At 47.2% G+C, this 15,163-nt stretch overlaps 1 protein-coding gene and 1 long non-coding RNA gene across 4 annotated transcripts in view; both read right to left on the bottom strand.

Moving 5' to 3' along the window:
- LOC134162728 (uncharacterized) overlaps positions 1–15,163 on the bottom strand; it is a 225,833-nt gene that overhangs the window by 168,854 nt on the left and 41,816 nt on the right. The gene's annotated exons all lie outside the window — the stretch shown is intronic.
- Positions 1–15,163, bottom strand: part of MAP2K6 (mitogen-activated protein kinase kinase 6) — a 54,642-nt gene that overhangs the window by 2,831 nt on the left and 36,648 nt on the right. The window contains exon 12 of one of the 3 annotated variants that reach the window (XM_062616917.1): positions 13,110–13,225. The exons of 1 other annotated variant lie outside the window; for it this stretch is intronic. In XM_062616917.1, the coding sequence (XP_062472901.1) occupies positions 13,148–13,225 (78 nt within the window). In that variant the 3' untranslated portion in view covers positions 13,110–13,147. Of the gene's footprint in view, positions 1–1,880; positions 13,226–15,163 lie in introns of those variants that run through there. One more of the 3 variants, XM_062616916.1, reaches the window with a different exon arrangement.

The raw sequence follows: 15,163 nt of genomic DNA on the forward strand, positions 1-15,163 counted from the left end.
ACACCTCCAGTGTGGGAAAGTAACTTGAAGAAGGACCATATAAAAGATGCACTTCAGGCTGGACATGCTTAAATGCTGTCTTATGCAGGACTGGAGTTCCTATTTAACTGTAAGGACCTCAACTTCCACTCTTCCTCACTGCAGTGTGAAGTTAGTGGTGATAACACAGGGCATTATTTCACTGTTTCCTTTTCTTCACACATGAAACACTATACAGCAGGCAGAAAGACAGAGGGAACAAGCTCTGCCATTTCACCAACTAAGGTAATTGCATTACAAAGCTCAGCACAGTTTACATTACTGTGCCATGCTCAATCAAACTCTACCCCAGAGGTGCACATGAACCTCCTGACTATTCTGGGGGTTGGCAACTGCTTCAGTCCTCTTACCCCTCTTTATTCAACTGTTAAATCTGGGGGCTTTTAAAACTGGTGGGAGGCTGAAGGCAGGGCCCGGCACATTGGAGATGACAACAAAAGAGGCTCCGCAGAATTGCTTTTGGCATCTCGTGTGCGTTCCGTCTACATCTTCTAAATTACTGCTGCACTTCAGCGATAAAAATAGGTTTGTATTTGGAATTGATTACAGGGAGATAAAGCCCTAATATAAAAATTACCGATGCATCAGCATTCTGAACATACAAGGGTAATTTGATTTGATCAAATGAAAGCATGGCTCTTAATTCCTTGCTTTCAAACAGAACACACATGCACTCACACAGGCACCCCATCGTGCAGATAAAACTTGGGCGGCTGTTTTGCTCAGGATTCCCAGAAATGGTGATGTGCCTCTTGCAGCTCTTCTCTACAGACGTTTTTATGGCAATCTCCGTATCACCGGCATTCCCATCACTGACACCGGGTAACATTCCCTTGCAATCTGAAAGCCTTCAGCTCCGGCCACTGCGCTTCTTGTGTGCCACAAACATCGATTCCTTTCCTGTGCCTTTAGAGGTTATTATATTAAACGGGCTATTTTTGTTTAGTCCATCCTTTAGTGCACCAGCTCTGCAACTTGTGCTTTTCAGCAGAGGGAGCTGATATATTGTTTTCGGCAATTCTAAGATAAATGGAAGCATAATTTTATTTACATGAGAAAGAGGGAAACAGCGATTCATGTTTCAATATGACCCCAACCAGGCATGCTTTACTCCAGCAAAATGCTATCTGACTTAGCCTAATAAATTAAGGGTGAAAATTGGCTTCGCATCATGACAAATGCACAACCTAATAGTTAACCTCTAAAGAAATGCAAGGCTTAATTGCAGATAATAGTGATGGGGATGGCAGTGGAATCTAGGGTTGGATCCAGGACCTGGGGAAAGACAGAGAGAAGCAGCACATCTGTTTTCCAGCCTGAGAGCTCAGGCGCTGATGGCTGCACAAACCCCACTGGCTCACTTTGGCCACATCATTGCAAGGTGCTGAGTGATCCAGGTGCTTCCAGCCCCAATGGGATATGTTGGTATCAGTCCCGCACCCTGAGGCCATGCTGTGCATGGACCCTGTGTCCACTTACAGCCCCACATCCATGGTGGAACGTGGCTTTTTGGGGAGGGGAGAAGGAACCCAGCGGCTCTGGTCACCCCAGAGCCCTTCCAGAGCCATGCAGGAGCTGGTGCTTTGATGTGGGCTGGATGGGATGTGGCTGAGTCTGCCCTCACCAGCCAATGTGCAGTAACTAAAACCAATTGCACAAAGACTGACAATTACTTCTGTGGAGCAGCTTGAGCACTCTGAGCTTTCCCCAACGTTCGATCAGCTGCTATGAGGAAGGCGAGCCTCAAAACCCTTCCATATGACCAGCGAAAGCAGCACAAAGCGCATCCCCAACAACCGGTTGTACTTCCATTGGTTAAACACACGTAGGCTGAGAGCACGTTACTTTTAAATTCATTTATTTACTTTTGTGTACATTTTCCTTAATTTGACTGACATACCATCGCTATAAAGATGCCCTGCTCTTTGAATATTGAATCCAAGACCACTAGTTCAAGTGTGGTTATGAAAAGTCACGGCAAACATATGACTGGAAAGAGGTGGTTGGTTTTGACTTCCAGGCAGTTGTTTGAAGCGTTTCATAGATGCACACAATATCCAGCAGAACACACGCACACACAGTGCTGAGTTTAAACACACACACACGCGCACACACACACGCACATCTGGAAAACGGTTACAGTGGTTGAAGTTTCCAAAAGGTGTACTGTCCCCTCCTCTCAGCAGCACTGATAAACCTTTGCATATCCTGAGAAATAAAACTGAAGTGTAGGAAAGATAACCTATTCCATCGGCACGATTTGGGGCTTTTTTTCAAGTTAAATATATTCTCCCAATCTAATCTCTTCATTCAAATGAAGAGGGTGGAGGGGAAGGATGTAAGGCAGTCGGGGTTAAAGAATACCAGTTCCGTTGTTCCACCAATATCCTTAATCCAGCACCACACGGGTCCTAAAAGCATCTCATTAACACAACAGCATCAAATAAAAGCCTATCTAATGTCACGCACGTGGTCTCACTGTCAGTCTCCTACTATCTATCACCTTCATGGTATGAGGAACAGCTCTGAGATGAATGAAGACAACACAGGTTATGAGAAGGGTTTCAGACAGGGCAGATGCAATGCTATATGGGTGGGCAGCTGGGAGACCACCGAGGTACTCTGGAGTGCATGGAGGACCCTGTGAGCTTTGTAACATCTGACTGACAGAATTTCCCCGGCTGCAGACAGGAATAGGAGCTCAGAGCCATGCTCATGCATGGGCAGTGTTGCCTTTTGGCCACTGGCTTTGCACTGCTAAAAGCCTGGGCAAAGCCTGAGGGGACCTTAACCAGCACTGATAAGAACCTGGGTGCCATCTCACAGAGGTGACAGCACCTCATTTCTTCCAATATACCACTAGTACATGCTCACAAGAACCAGTCAAGGCAGGGAGAGTCTTTCCCAAAGCTATTTCTGGACCAATCCATCAAAGCTGTGATTTTGGGTCTTGTGTAGGCTGTGGGCAGCTTTGATTCTGATGAGGACAAAGCGTCCTCAACAGGGCTAAAAACTGGAAAATGCTCATATTGCATTGTGCTGCCTTTTACCCTAACGCTCCCTTTTTGGTTCCTCCCATGGATGTGAACACCAGTGCTCTTCCCGGTGAGCTCCCCAGTGCCATGCGCTCCCTCGCTGCCAGAGGGGTTGTGTGAGGTTACAGGCTGCTAAGTAGCAACAGAGGAAACAGGCCAGCAAAGACTTAAGACAACAAAAACAAACACGAAGCAATTAAAAGAAGGATGGGAGATGTGGTCTGGTGTCCTTCTGCCAAGAAATAAACATTTTACATTGCCTTTTTCTTGTAAAAACACTTGCTTTGTGTGTTTTACATCTCCAAAATGGTAGACTCGCTGCACCCACCCATGCACAGCACGTGCACCCACACACACACGCATGCATACACACTAATGCACACACGTTTCCAGCTTTGTGGAGCTACTGGATTTACTTTGAGACAAGTTTCTTGTGCATTTTGACAACTTACTTTGAGACAAGTTATTTGCAAGAAGGCAAAGTTCATGCATGGCTTTGACAGCTCCACTTTCTCATAAATGGTTTTTGAAAAGCTGAAAGCAAACGAGGGCCAAAGCTCCATTTAAAGTTCACCTCAGATGCCTGAAAAGCATTTATACCCACATCCTTCTGAGGTCCCTGCTTTATGAACTTCTAATGAATTCCACATTCTGCTACCCAACGTTTCTTATACATAGGGGGAAGAAAAAACAAACCAGAAAACCAATGCAAGCTGTTTGAAAACAGATGCACCACAGCAGCCAGGCTGCCCAGGAAAGTGGTTGAGTCACCATCCCTGGGGGTGTTTAAAAGACGTGTAGATGTGGCACTTAGGGACATGGTTTAGTGGTGGGCTTGGCAGTGCTGGGTGAATGGTTGGACTCGATGATCTTAGAGGTCTTTTCCAACCTAAAGGGTCTTATAACTCTGATTCTTTGTCAGAAAGGCCGGGGTGGCTTTTGAAGCAGCAGAGCAGCAAGGCACCTTTGCAAAGAGGAGAAAAAGGACAAAAAGCTGATGGTTTTGAGCTCCAATCCTGCTTGTCTCATACAGGTCACACTTACAGGATTTCACCTCGATATCTCTTACAGAGCAAGAAGAAACCATTCATTAGTTGCTCCACCATTTGTGTAGGATTCGTGCCCTTCATACCCAAAGCAGACGTGGTCAGAGGGTGCCTGGGTAACCCTCAGCCCTGCTTTAAAGCAGTCCTGGCAACCCAGGTCTCACTGGCTCAAGGTATAGAGGAAAGCTCCATGCAGTTTGATACAGAAAAGCCTGGCATGAGACTTGGACAAACCAAGTTTGTCATAACCCAGATTTAACTTTTCAGGTGGGAAATAACTGTTTTCTCAGCATTCTGGTGCACTTTTGGTTAATGGTCTTGTGACAGCATTTTCACCACTGAAACTGAACCCTGATGCTAGTCAACCCCCCCTTGAAGGAACAACTACAACCCAACTGATGCTTTTCCTATTAAAAACAAGGGCGAGGAGGGTCATTCAGAAACCTCCAAGATACTTAAAAGAAAAACTTGAAGCCACGGTTTTTAAAAGGATTCCTCATCCCTAATTCTAGGGCAAATCAGGTCACTAAAAAACCCCATCTAAATTGCTATAAATATGATTTAAAATAAGAATTAGCCATCTACTGCCATTCACCATCCCAGCCGTTAGAGGAGACAATACAGTGATTCCATATGGCTCAAAGGCAGGCTGGGAGATACCTTCAACACACCTTGGAGAGTACAAGAAATGGATCAATAATAAGTAATTGGAACAGGAGAAGGAAAAATCAGCCTTCCACGTGTAAGGAAAAACAGAAACTTTCACAGTTATAAAACAAATGACGTTACTGTAAAAAAGTCCTAAAACTAAAGTAAAACAAGGACTTGCATTACAGCAGGTTGGAAAACCTTTCTAACATATTCAAAAGCCATGGGTGCTTTGCCTGTGTCCTCTTCAACACCAGCAGACCATTGGGAAGTGGTTCCTTTTCCATTGTTCCTTTCCCATTGTCCTTTCCCATCTCTTCCATTATTTCTAGCTGACAGTGTTCAGAAACACCCTGTTTCAAATTTACCACCATCTCAAGAGAAACCAGATTTCACACCTTCAGGGAGAAGCTCCAGAAATTTCATCTATTTCGACGCTAAACGGGGATCTTTGCCAATAAAATGGCAATTCCCGAAATTGAAGATTTCTGACATTTTTAGACAGTTATTTCTTTTTCCATGAGAAACAACAAGTTTCACTCCAACACATTTCCAGTGTGCGCGAGACTACATTTAGCCGCTGACTCCCAATATATTGCTGTTAAAAAATCAATGGGAAATTCCAACCATTTCATCTGTTGTGACTATTTCCAGCAGCCCCACTGGCACGGTGACAACTGTGCCACTCGCTTCACACAGGGGAAACAGAACAGTGGCAGAGCTCTGGAAATTCACTTCATACATAGATTATAGAGGAAATGTTTGGAGCCAAACCCTGGTTTTGGTGATCCTGTGTTTTGAACCAGGCTTTTTCCTGCCTGTAGAGCCAGAAGGCTACCAAACAGCATGGCCCATATTAGATATTTAGGCTCATATTAGATATTTAGGCCCATATTAGATACTCATGCCAGACTTACAACTAAATCTGGGCTAAATGTGGCTGGAGAGCTCTGCAGCTGCACCTGTCTATGTGAGAATTAGATCCTGACTTCACAGCTATGGCAGCGACTGTAATTCATCTTTAAACACACCTTTTTGGCTCTTATGAGGCACTTAATCTGTGTCTCTTTACTCGGGCTGCATAAATCAAGGACACCTGGCTTTTCCTGACTTTTCACAGTATCCATCCTGAAAGAATCCATGCATCTGAGCTGAGGAATACCAAAGGCTTTCAGATATTGTTCCAGGACAATTTGAGATGCCTGAATGTTCTTTATGGAGGGGGGAAAAAACCCAAGACGTGGCAGACTGATATCTCCATCACACAAACCCGGGGGAATTGTCTCTACCTATGTTTTGGAGGCCCTGGCTATGCTGGCTGCCAGACTGCTCTTTCCAGCCATCAGACAGACGTTGGCTGCCTCTTACTGTAGCACTTATCTCCATCCACCTTCTGGCACAGTTTGGTGCATGCCCTTGCGTGACGGGTCGCAGTGTTCTGGAAAGACCATGGTTTGATCTCTTTATTTCCTACAAAGGAGTAATTATCTGGGGTAAAACCAGACTAAATTAGGATAAACCCTGAGCTGGCCTGAACGATTCCTGTAAGAGAAACCAAACAGGAACATTCCTCATTGATCCAGTAATACTCGGGGTGTGTTTCCCCTCTTTATTCAAAAATTACACTATTCCGAGTTTCCTGGATTTAGCTAGGCCCAAAAGCAAAGTCCCAGCTCAAAATACCCTGAAATAAACTTCTAGGAAGGGTTTTCAGGTCTGGCTAAAACCATAAGAGCTTTGGAAGTTGCCGAAAGACGTCTGATCTTTTGCGATTTCCATCCCTATTTCCAGAGCGCTGAAGACGCTTCCAAGCTTTTCCCAGCTTATCCTCACAGCACCTCGCAGCCGCTGGACTTTTGCCCCATCGTAGAGAAAGCAAAGAGCCTTTCGAGGAAGATAATGCAGCCTGTCCTTGCAGCCTGGCTGCAAATCCAGAGCTGCTCCCCTTCCAAAAAGGGATTTTTAATGCTGTATAGAAAGGAGAAGCTCTCGCTTGGGCTGGATACCTGCAGGACAGCTCGTCCCTGGATGTGGCTTCCCATTAAGCAGGCACTGGATATCAGACAAGCAGCTCCTTCCTGTCCCAAAGCGCTCTGCAGAGCTGGCTGGAGGCCCCTTTCCCTTGCCTTCGCTCCGACCAACCGCCTAGAATAAAGGCTGCTAGTAAAATCCAGACATAAAACAGAACGTAAAGGTGACTGAGACGTAACGTGTCGATGGAGGCGAAGAGCTTTCGAGCAACCCAGGGGTGCACTAAAGGAGGCCATGTAATAAATGTCACACAGCCAGAATTGCTCCCCGTGGAACGTCACTGCCGGCTGGATAGACCCCTGAAGAATTCATTTATCCCTGTAGCCTGTAAATTAGGTATTTCCACCATTAGCCCAGTTAGAGACCACCTTAAAATGTTTACCTTCTTCTGTCTCAGCTATGGAGGCCTTTCCCATGCTTTCCCCATCGTTTAAGTCAGACCTCTGACTCCCACTGATGAGGGGAAGCAGCAACGCACAAGCCATGCAGCAGGCAGCAAGCATCAGTTCACTTCTAGCTTGTCCCTGTGGGTTTCTTTTGGGGTTTAGATTGTGTTTGTCTTGCTGGAAGTGGGGATGCAGCGGTAATCTGGGACTCGTGAGCAAAGCCATCGCCTACAGATCTGGGTCTCAAGGAGCACGTGGCAAGAATATTGCTCCATTGAGTCTTTGGGTGTCTCTTCTGCCCTCTCTTTCTGCTCCAGCCTTCCCAACTCCAGACCTTCCCTGGCAGAGTGGACTGACTCCAGCTGCCTGGCAGAGGGCTCATTCTGTCCTTATGACACTAAACCCACCCTTGCAGTTTTCTACGCTCTCTTCAGTCCTCTTCATTTATACAGCACACAGATCATTGTGTCCAGACCCCTGGCACCACCAGCTCCTCACTGTGTCTCTATGTATCTGCAAGCACATAAGAGCTGAGATTCAACTGAGCTTTTTCTGACCCTCTTATTAACAAATTCAACTGCTTCAACACTGTGGGGCTATGTGAAGGAGCAGCATCCTTTCCACCCGCAACATGGCTACTAACTGCAGAGAAAGCATCTCTTCCAAAGCCACAGTCCAGAAGAGTGAATCTCACTGCACTGCAGAGCTCTGGCCTGCCAGAGCGCACGTCAAATTCCATATTATCCATCTGCTCCAGTAAAGGCTGAGCTGAAATGTTAATTAGGAGATCCGATCCCTTCTCACTGGGAACAATCTGGATTTCATAGCTCAGGCAGAGGCCAGCGGAGCAGACAAAGCTCTGCGATACATCCTTTGCTGCCGGTTAAGGGCTTTCAAGGAAACAACCAACCTGGGGGGAGGACACAGGCTGCAAAACACATGGACATCTGGTCTGGTTTGTCCACCCTTCATCCCCCCCCACTCAGCCCCCACCTCCTAAGTGCATGTGCAGAACAGAGAGGGATGACTCCTCTAACATAAACAGCTATAATATGGCAATAAAGATTAATGAGTAAAACTTGCCATTTTATGTATAATCCGTGGGGATTTACAATCATTAATCTTTATTAGTGTGTAATAACTGTTTAGACATTAAGGACAGATTCTCAGCTGGACAAAACTGGCTTTATTCCAGCTAAGCCAATGGAGCAATGCCAGTTTACACCCTCCATGACCCTAGCTCTAAATGAGACCCATCCCCATCTGTAGGAATCATATCACTAACAGTCTTTCCCCAACAGCAGGGGCAGACCAGTGAAGGCAACTATTTGTCTTTCTCTGCATCCGAAAAAGAGAGCTGCATGTGTCCAGGAAGCTCAACAATAGACATGTCAATAAACATGAGGAAATTCAATGAAAAAGCAACAGCAACAAAAGGAATCCCAAGGAGCAGGGAAGTGGATGATTTTTGAGGCAAGACTATAAGATCTGGTTTGGCAGGAGCGTAACTAAGAGGAATGTAGCAATCTTTGGCATGTGAAAGAGTGAAAGCACCAAGACGGGCTCCCAGAGATCCTCTAAGAGGAACAAGATGGAAGAGGGAGAAAGAAAAAGAGCATCTTGGCTGGCTTTTCTGAGAGAGGAGTTTGGGGTTTGTTTTTAATAAAGAAGAGGCCTATTAAACAAGGGAGCTGGTGGGAACCTTGTCTGAACTACATTAGACCAGCCACCAAAGGAACGCTGTGTTGACCAACAAGGATTTCCTCTTCCAAAATGCCTAGGAAAGGAGGGAGATGTGCAGGTACATCCTTAGCTTGTAGCAAGAATGAAGAAATCCCAGTTAAGGTGTGCTTTTTCCAAGTAGTGACCCACCAACTGCCTCCTCCATCACACAGGGGAGGCCAGCTGCCTCCAGAAATGGCATTCCCACCTCTTTGCCAAGTCAGAAATGCCTCCTTCCTTGCCAGTAAACCTGACAAAAGTCAGGAAGTACAGTACATAGATACCTGTGTAAAGTTCTGTACACCTGGAGAACCTCCAGGAGAGATGGGCATTTCACCCACTGCAGCAGCACGGACCTGGCATTCAAAACCAGTAACTGGCAAATGCCCTCCAATGCCTCTTTCTGGTTTAAGAGACCAGTGGGCTCCAGAAAACAGCTTTCCTCCCAGTGACACTTCAAGAGCTCTAGGAATGGCAAGGCCTCAAGCATCAGGAGGTTGCAGGAGCATCAAGAGCTGTATGGTGGAGGAAGAAAGGATGAACATCATGTCCCGGTGGTCCCCCACTGCCTGCCACAGGGATGGGCTGAGCATCCCTCATGCAGCCCAATAACCACTGCTTGGGGCAGAACAGAGAGGTCCTCCTTGCCTTGCAAATGGCTCATTGGAATTCATCCATGTAGCTGGTCCAGGGCACAGCTTCGAGCAGCTTTTCTGTCCTCTCTGCTCCCTGGTGCATTTTTGGTTTGTTTCAGGTTTATGGCATGAGACCTGCTTCTTCTGCAGATTAAACATCCTGGTTCAGGACGATCTAAGACACAGTCTTGTGGTGTCCAAAACCAAAAGAGGTTTCTGAAGAACAGCTTTAAGTCTCAACACCTTGGCTGTTCAGGGGGCATTGTTGTTGGGAAAGGCTTCATGTCCCAGAAACAGGCCTGTCCTAGGCAACCCTGTGCTCATGTTACAGCCAAGCAAAGTCCTGAGCACCAGCCAAAGGCTTTCCATCTTCAGAGGTTACAATCAAATGAAAGAGAGGAGAGTCTGATTTTCATCTTGTAGCCCAGCATGTCTTCAGGGCTTTTAAGCACACAGGAGTCGCTGCCTCTCCTCCCTGTGCCGGGGCCACCAACTCAGGCTTCTCTCTACCCCGAGTCAGGCCAAGCTTTGTGTCCACATGTGCCACGAAGGATGCAGGACAGACAGGCAATCTCTGCACTTCTCTCCTGCCATAACTACCTTCCGCAGAGGTGATCACTGTTTTCATTCACACTGATCATACAGATTCATGCTTGCTCCAGGCTGACGCAGATGACTTTTAAAGGAACAAAGTCACGGAGAACCAGGAGGGAAGGGAAGTGATTTGTTGCATGCCCTATTGTAATGTCATTAAAACAAAGGGATTAGACGGCCCAAGCACTGAAAGAGCAAAAAGCATAAAAGCAAGCATTCAGCATGTAGTGTCGAGGCATGCAGGAGTCGTTTTAGAGGGTTACTTAGCTGCAGACAACACTGACATTAATTTTCTATTGGAAAACGCTGGTGACATTAATGTCTGCTATTAATACTGAACTTTGACAGCATCTCATAAATTCAACCTGTCAATTACAATGGCACTGAAATAAAGGTGCTCTGAGGTCAAGGAGATGCGGTGTCCAAATGAGACTTATATTCCAGGAGGAAAGCGGCAAAAACAGTCTTTAACAAAAGCATCAGATCCATATGTAGGAAAACCAAAGGGTGGTTTTAAATGTCATGTTTTTCAAAGCAAGAATTGATGCTGGAACCAACTCCATAAACTGCCTGGCTGGACTTTTAGCTGCAGCTGAGGACAATCAATCAAAACAGCTCTCTGAGAAAGCGAGAGAGAGAAAACACACACACATACCCCATGGAATACGAGAGGGCAGATCATGATCCATGTGAGGCCTCTGAAAATTACACTGCGAAGTAAAACATCCTTGGGTTTCACCCACCACAAACGTGACCTGAAAGGTTCCCCTCGACATGAAGTGGAATATGGAGCTTATCGTTACCGAGGGCCAGGCAGGCTCATGGCATGAGGCTGAGAAAGGGGAACCTCTTCCCCAAAGCCTGCACGACCCCTGACCTCTTTGCAGCAAGGAAACCTCTGCACTCTGATTCCTGCATTCCTCCTCAAGCCACCCTGCTCTGCAGCTGAAGGGCACAAGGATCAAGAAATCCCCATGAGCAGTGCTCCCATACATCCTTCGATGGCAGGCCCAGGGCAGAGCTGGACTATTTTAGGGTTCTCTCTGTGGGCGCTGCCAGCCCTGGCTGTGTTGTCTATATGCACCTCTTCAAAGTGGTCGATACATCCCTAGCACAGGAGGTACCACTGTCCAGGAACTCCTGCTCTAAATACTGCCCTCCCCATCACCCCTTTCAAGGCTTATGAAACAGATGATCAGACTATTCCAGAAGCCCAACGTGCACCAACAGAGACTGGAGCCACTAAACTGGGAGAGAAAGGGCTGGACCCCAGGCTGAACCACATCCTGCACAATGTAGATACTGCAGAGTAAGCCATGCTTCAAGGTGGGATTTGACTCTGAGAGTTGTGCCAAAGCGATGGATGGGGAAGAGAACCATGTGGCAGGGCATGAGGCACATGTGCACGCTCCAGTGCAGCCACACACACAGGCACTGTCCATGGGATGAGGGAAGGAGCCATGAGCAAAGGCAAAGGTCCTCATGGCTGAGTGAGGCAGCTATGCAGGTTTGGCTCAGTCAGTCTGTTAATCTGGAGCCCGTGGCTTTGCTCCAGACTCAGCAACACCTTGTGCATGGTTCTGCCTTTCTCTTGACAGTGATCGTGTTACCTAAAAGCAGCATGATCTGCCATCTTCCCCTCCCACCCCAACAGTCCCCAGGCTCCTGCCCATGCTAACAGCCCTTCCCTGAGGACCTGGACAACAGCACTGAGCTCCTGATAGGGTGGGCTGTGGTCTCCCTGCATGGTTTTCAGGCTGCAGCTCTATGGAGGACACTTGCAGCCCATGCTTCAGCCCCTGGCTGCCTTCAGCATCCCAACCAGAGCTGGACGTGGCCCAAGCCATGGGCCAGCACGGGCTCCAGGGGAGCTCAGTAGCACCCCCAAAGCCTGTGGGCAAGCACAGAGGGATTGTTGCTGACGTAGTGTGAGAGCCCTGGAAGCTCACACTGAGATATCCCATTTTTCACAGATGTTATGCTGTGCATACTGTTATCCCTTCTCATTTGGAGAAGGAGAGAGGAACTCCCTTCTAGGCTCAAAGCAGCTCATCCCCAGCCCAAGGGCACTGCAATGCTGCTGGGGTTGGTGGGGACCAACCACTGCAACCTCCTCTTCGTCTTCGTGCAACTCATCTGACAACCTAGTTTCCTCTGGGTTTTTGTCCCAGACACTATCCCAGCAATGTCTACACCTCATAACCTGCCCAGTATAGTGGGATAAGTTGGTGGAATGCAGGGCAGGGGCTTTCCCTTTGCAGGAGGCTGACAGTGCACCAAAGGATGGCTGGGATGCAGGAAGAGGCAACCTCACAGGATGCAGGGGCCTCCCTCCCTTACAGTGACGCTGTCTCACAGCTCGGGTAGCTGAGCTGAGATCCTTGTTTATAATCTTTTTTTATGATGCACATTAAATATTTTCCACAACACAGACACTTCTCTTCTTTCTCCTTTCCTTTGACACCTTTTCCGCAGCAAAGCCCTACAACTATCGCTTGCTGTGGCCTCATCATCATCGTCACCACGCATTCATCCTCATATAAAACAGAAATCTATTCCATCAAGCACTTAACATAAATATTAAAACAATGGAAGGGACAAAATATAAATCTAAATACAACTTCATGACTACCATAGCACCTATTACCATGACAAAGCAAATTCTGGTTCGGGGGGAAGGGGACAAGGAGGAAGTTAGGAAGGGGGACTTTGACTGTCATTAAATATGTAAATCACTCTTTAACATGGGGTTTTTTTTGCTGTTTTGTTTTTTGTTTTAAGGTTTCCAACCTTCTTACAATTCATTTCACTACCCAGCTCGTTCTATGTCACTATGGATACCAAAGAACCCTTTGAAAAACTTCGGCGAGGCGGGGGGTTTCTCAGCATACAAACAAAACACAGCGAAACACGGCGGCTTTCTGTTGGTGCTTCCATGACAAGTCCTGCCACGCGCCCCTCCCCTGCACCCACCAGTCCACAGAAGGGCAATTCATGTACAAGTCCAGTTCTCAGTCTCCCAGGATGAGTTTGACAAAAGAGGCGACGTCTGTCTCTTTGGATTCGTGCAGGGTGAAGAAAGGATGTTGCTGGGAAAGAAAAGAGAGGGGGAAAATAGAAGCCATTATTATTCATGATGCTGAGGACCAAACTAAAAACCTTTTCAGACAGTCTTCTAGACAAGGAAAAAGATTTTGTCACTAGCATCCGAATACTGGGCTTCCCATGTTTTGCAGCTGAGGCAAGTCAGGGAACTCAATGGGCCACTTCATGAAGGCTGCAGATCCGTGCTGCCCTCATGGATTCCCTCTAAACCCTGAGCCTGGCTGGGCTGCTTTCAAAGGAAGAGACAGTATTAAAAAGCATTGCCTTCATCTCTAGCACACCCTGCCATTTCAACACACACTGCAGTCTTCAAAAGCATTGTCTCCACCTCCAGCACATGGTGCCCTTCAGCACACGCTGGCTTGCAGCTCTGTGGTACCCCAGGAGAAGATGTGCTCCTTGTAATAGGGTGGTTACCCACTGCACCATGTGCCAGCTCCATCAGGAGCAAGGAAACCCTTGCAAGGAAGACTGACTGCAGTGGGTTTTCCATCAGCTTCCTGCTTTATCTGTGTATTTACCCTCTGGTGACTTTTGAGTCTCATTTCTTCCCTGCAATTGCTCATACTCGCAGCAGGAGATGGCTACTTTACCCCTAACCACCGCAAAGAGGAAAGCCATCCCGGCTGGAAAACCATCCGCAGCTGTATGTTTAACTACTTAATCGTGACCAACACGGGAAGACATCCTGCCAGAAAATCCTGCCTCCATTTCAGCACAAATGGAAAAATATGTGTAAGGAATCAAAAAACACAACCAAATGCCCCTTGACAGCAGCAGCAAAGCCCCTCTCTGCTAGCACCAGCCATGCAGTTTGCTACCAGGGGCTGCAACGCATCAGCTAAGATCATTCAACTTTCACCTGAGATCACCAAAAACACTGTTTGACACCCACTGTCCTGTCAGTTGATGGTATTTATTTGTAAGGAGGGTGTCAGAGAGAACCAAAAGGCAGCCAGGACCCCGTGGGGCTCACAGGTGACCTTAAATCTGTGCAAAATGATGCTGCGCTTCCCATGCGCAGGCTGGGGGAGCTCGGTTTGGTTCCTCACCCTCTCACTTCATTCCAGATTGGACAAATTGGGGTTTCCAGTGTTTTTCAAAGCTGCACCTCACCTCGGTCCCTAAGCATTGGCTATTCCAATGATCACCTATGGCAGTGGCCAAGTGGAGGGAGAAGAGCAAAGAAAAGAGATTTTCCAAGGTGGGCTTGAGTGGAAAGTTATCCAGTGAATAACAAAAGGCAGCTCTGAGCAGCTGGGAAGCGACCCAAAGACACACCAGCAAGGAAGAGGAAGCACAATTATGTGGGAAACAGAGCTGGAACGGGTTGAGGCAAGGATCCAGACATAATTTAAGGTCTCCCTGGGTCAGACAGTCACGGGAATTCAAGTGTCCTGAATGACTCTCGTAGAGATGGCCCAAATGGCCTGCTGTGTTATTATCCCAGCGCGATGCCACTGCTTCCACATCCCAGCTAAATCGCACCCAAGGCAGAGCTACCACAGTCTGGAAGCACCCACAAGCATGACATGGGTGTTAGTGGTGGCCTACAGCCCTGTCTCTCAGTGAACCCAACCCCTTTGCAACGACTGAGCCTGGTCACAGCACTAAACACCCTGTGCCAGGTCAATGTGCCCTATTTAATGTGCAGACCACCGGTCCTGCAGTAGTTTCATGCTCTACTTCACCTGGGGAAATGGGTTTTAAAATGAAATTAAGCCTCCCTATCAGTTTTCCTGATGCTCAAGATAGAACAGAGTCATATTTTCCATGAGAAACCTCAATTCCACAGGAAAGCAAGGGAGCAGCCTTGGTCTAAATGACAAGTCCAATCCAGTACCGCAACTTAATGCCGTAAGGGAGAGAGGAGGGAGAAAAAAAAACCCAACAAAACAGCAACCCTCAACCACAGGACCTCA

Source organism: Pezoporus occidentalis, unplaced genomic scaffold, assembly GCF_034315485.1.
Source record: "Pezoporus occidentalis ecotype Australia unplaced genomic scaffold, CSIRO_AGI_Poc_V1 ctg190, whole genome shotgun sequence".
Taxonomy (NCBI): domain Eukaryota; kingdom Metazoa; phylum Chordata; class Aves; order Psittaciformes; family Psittacidae; genus Pezoporus; species Pezoporus occidentalis.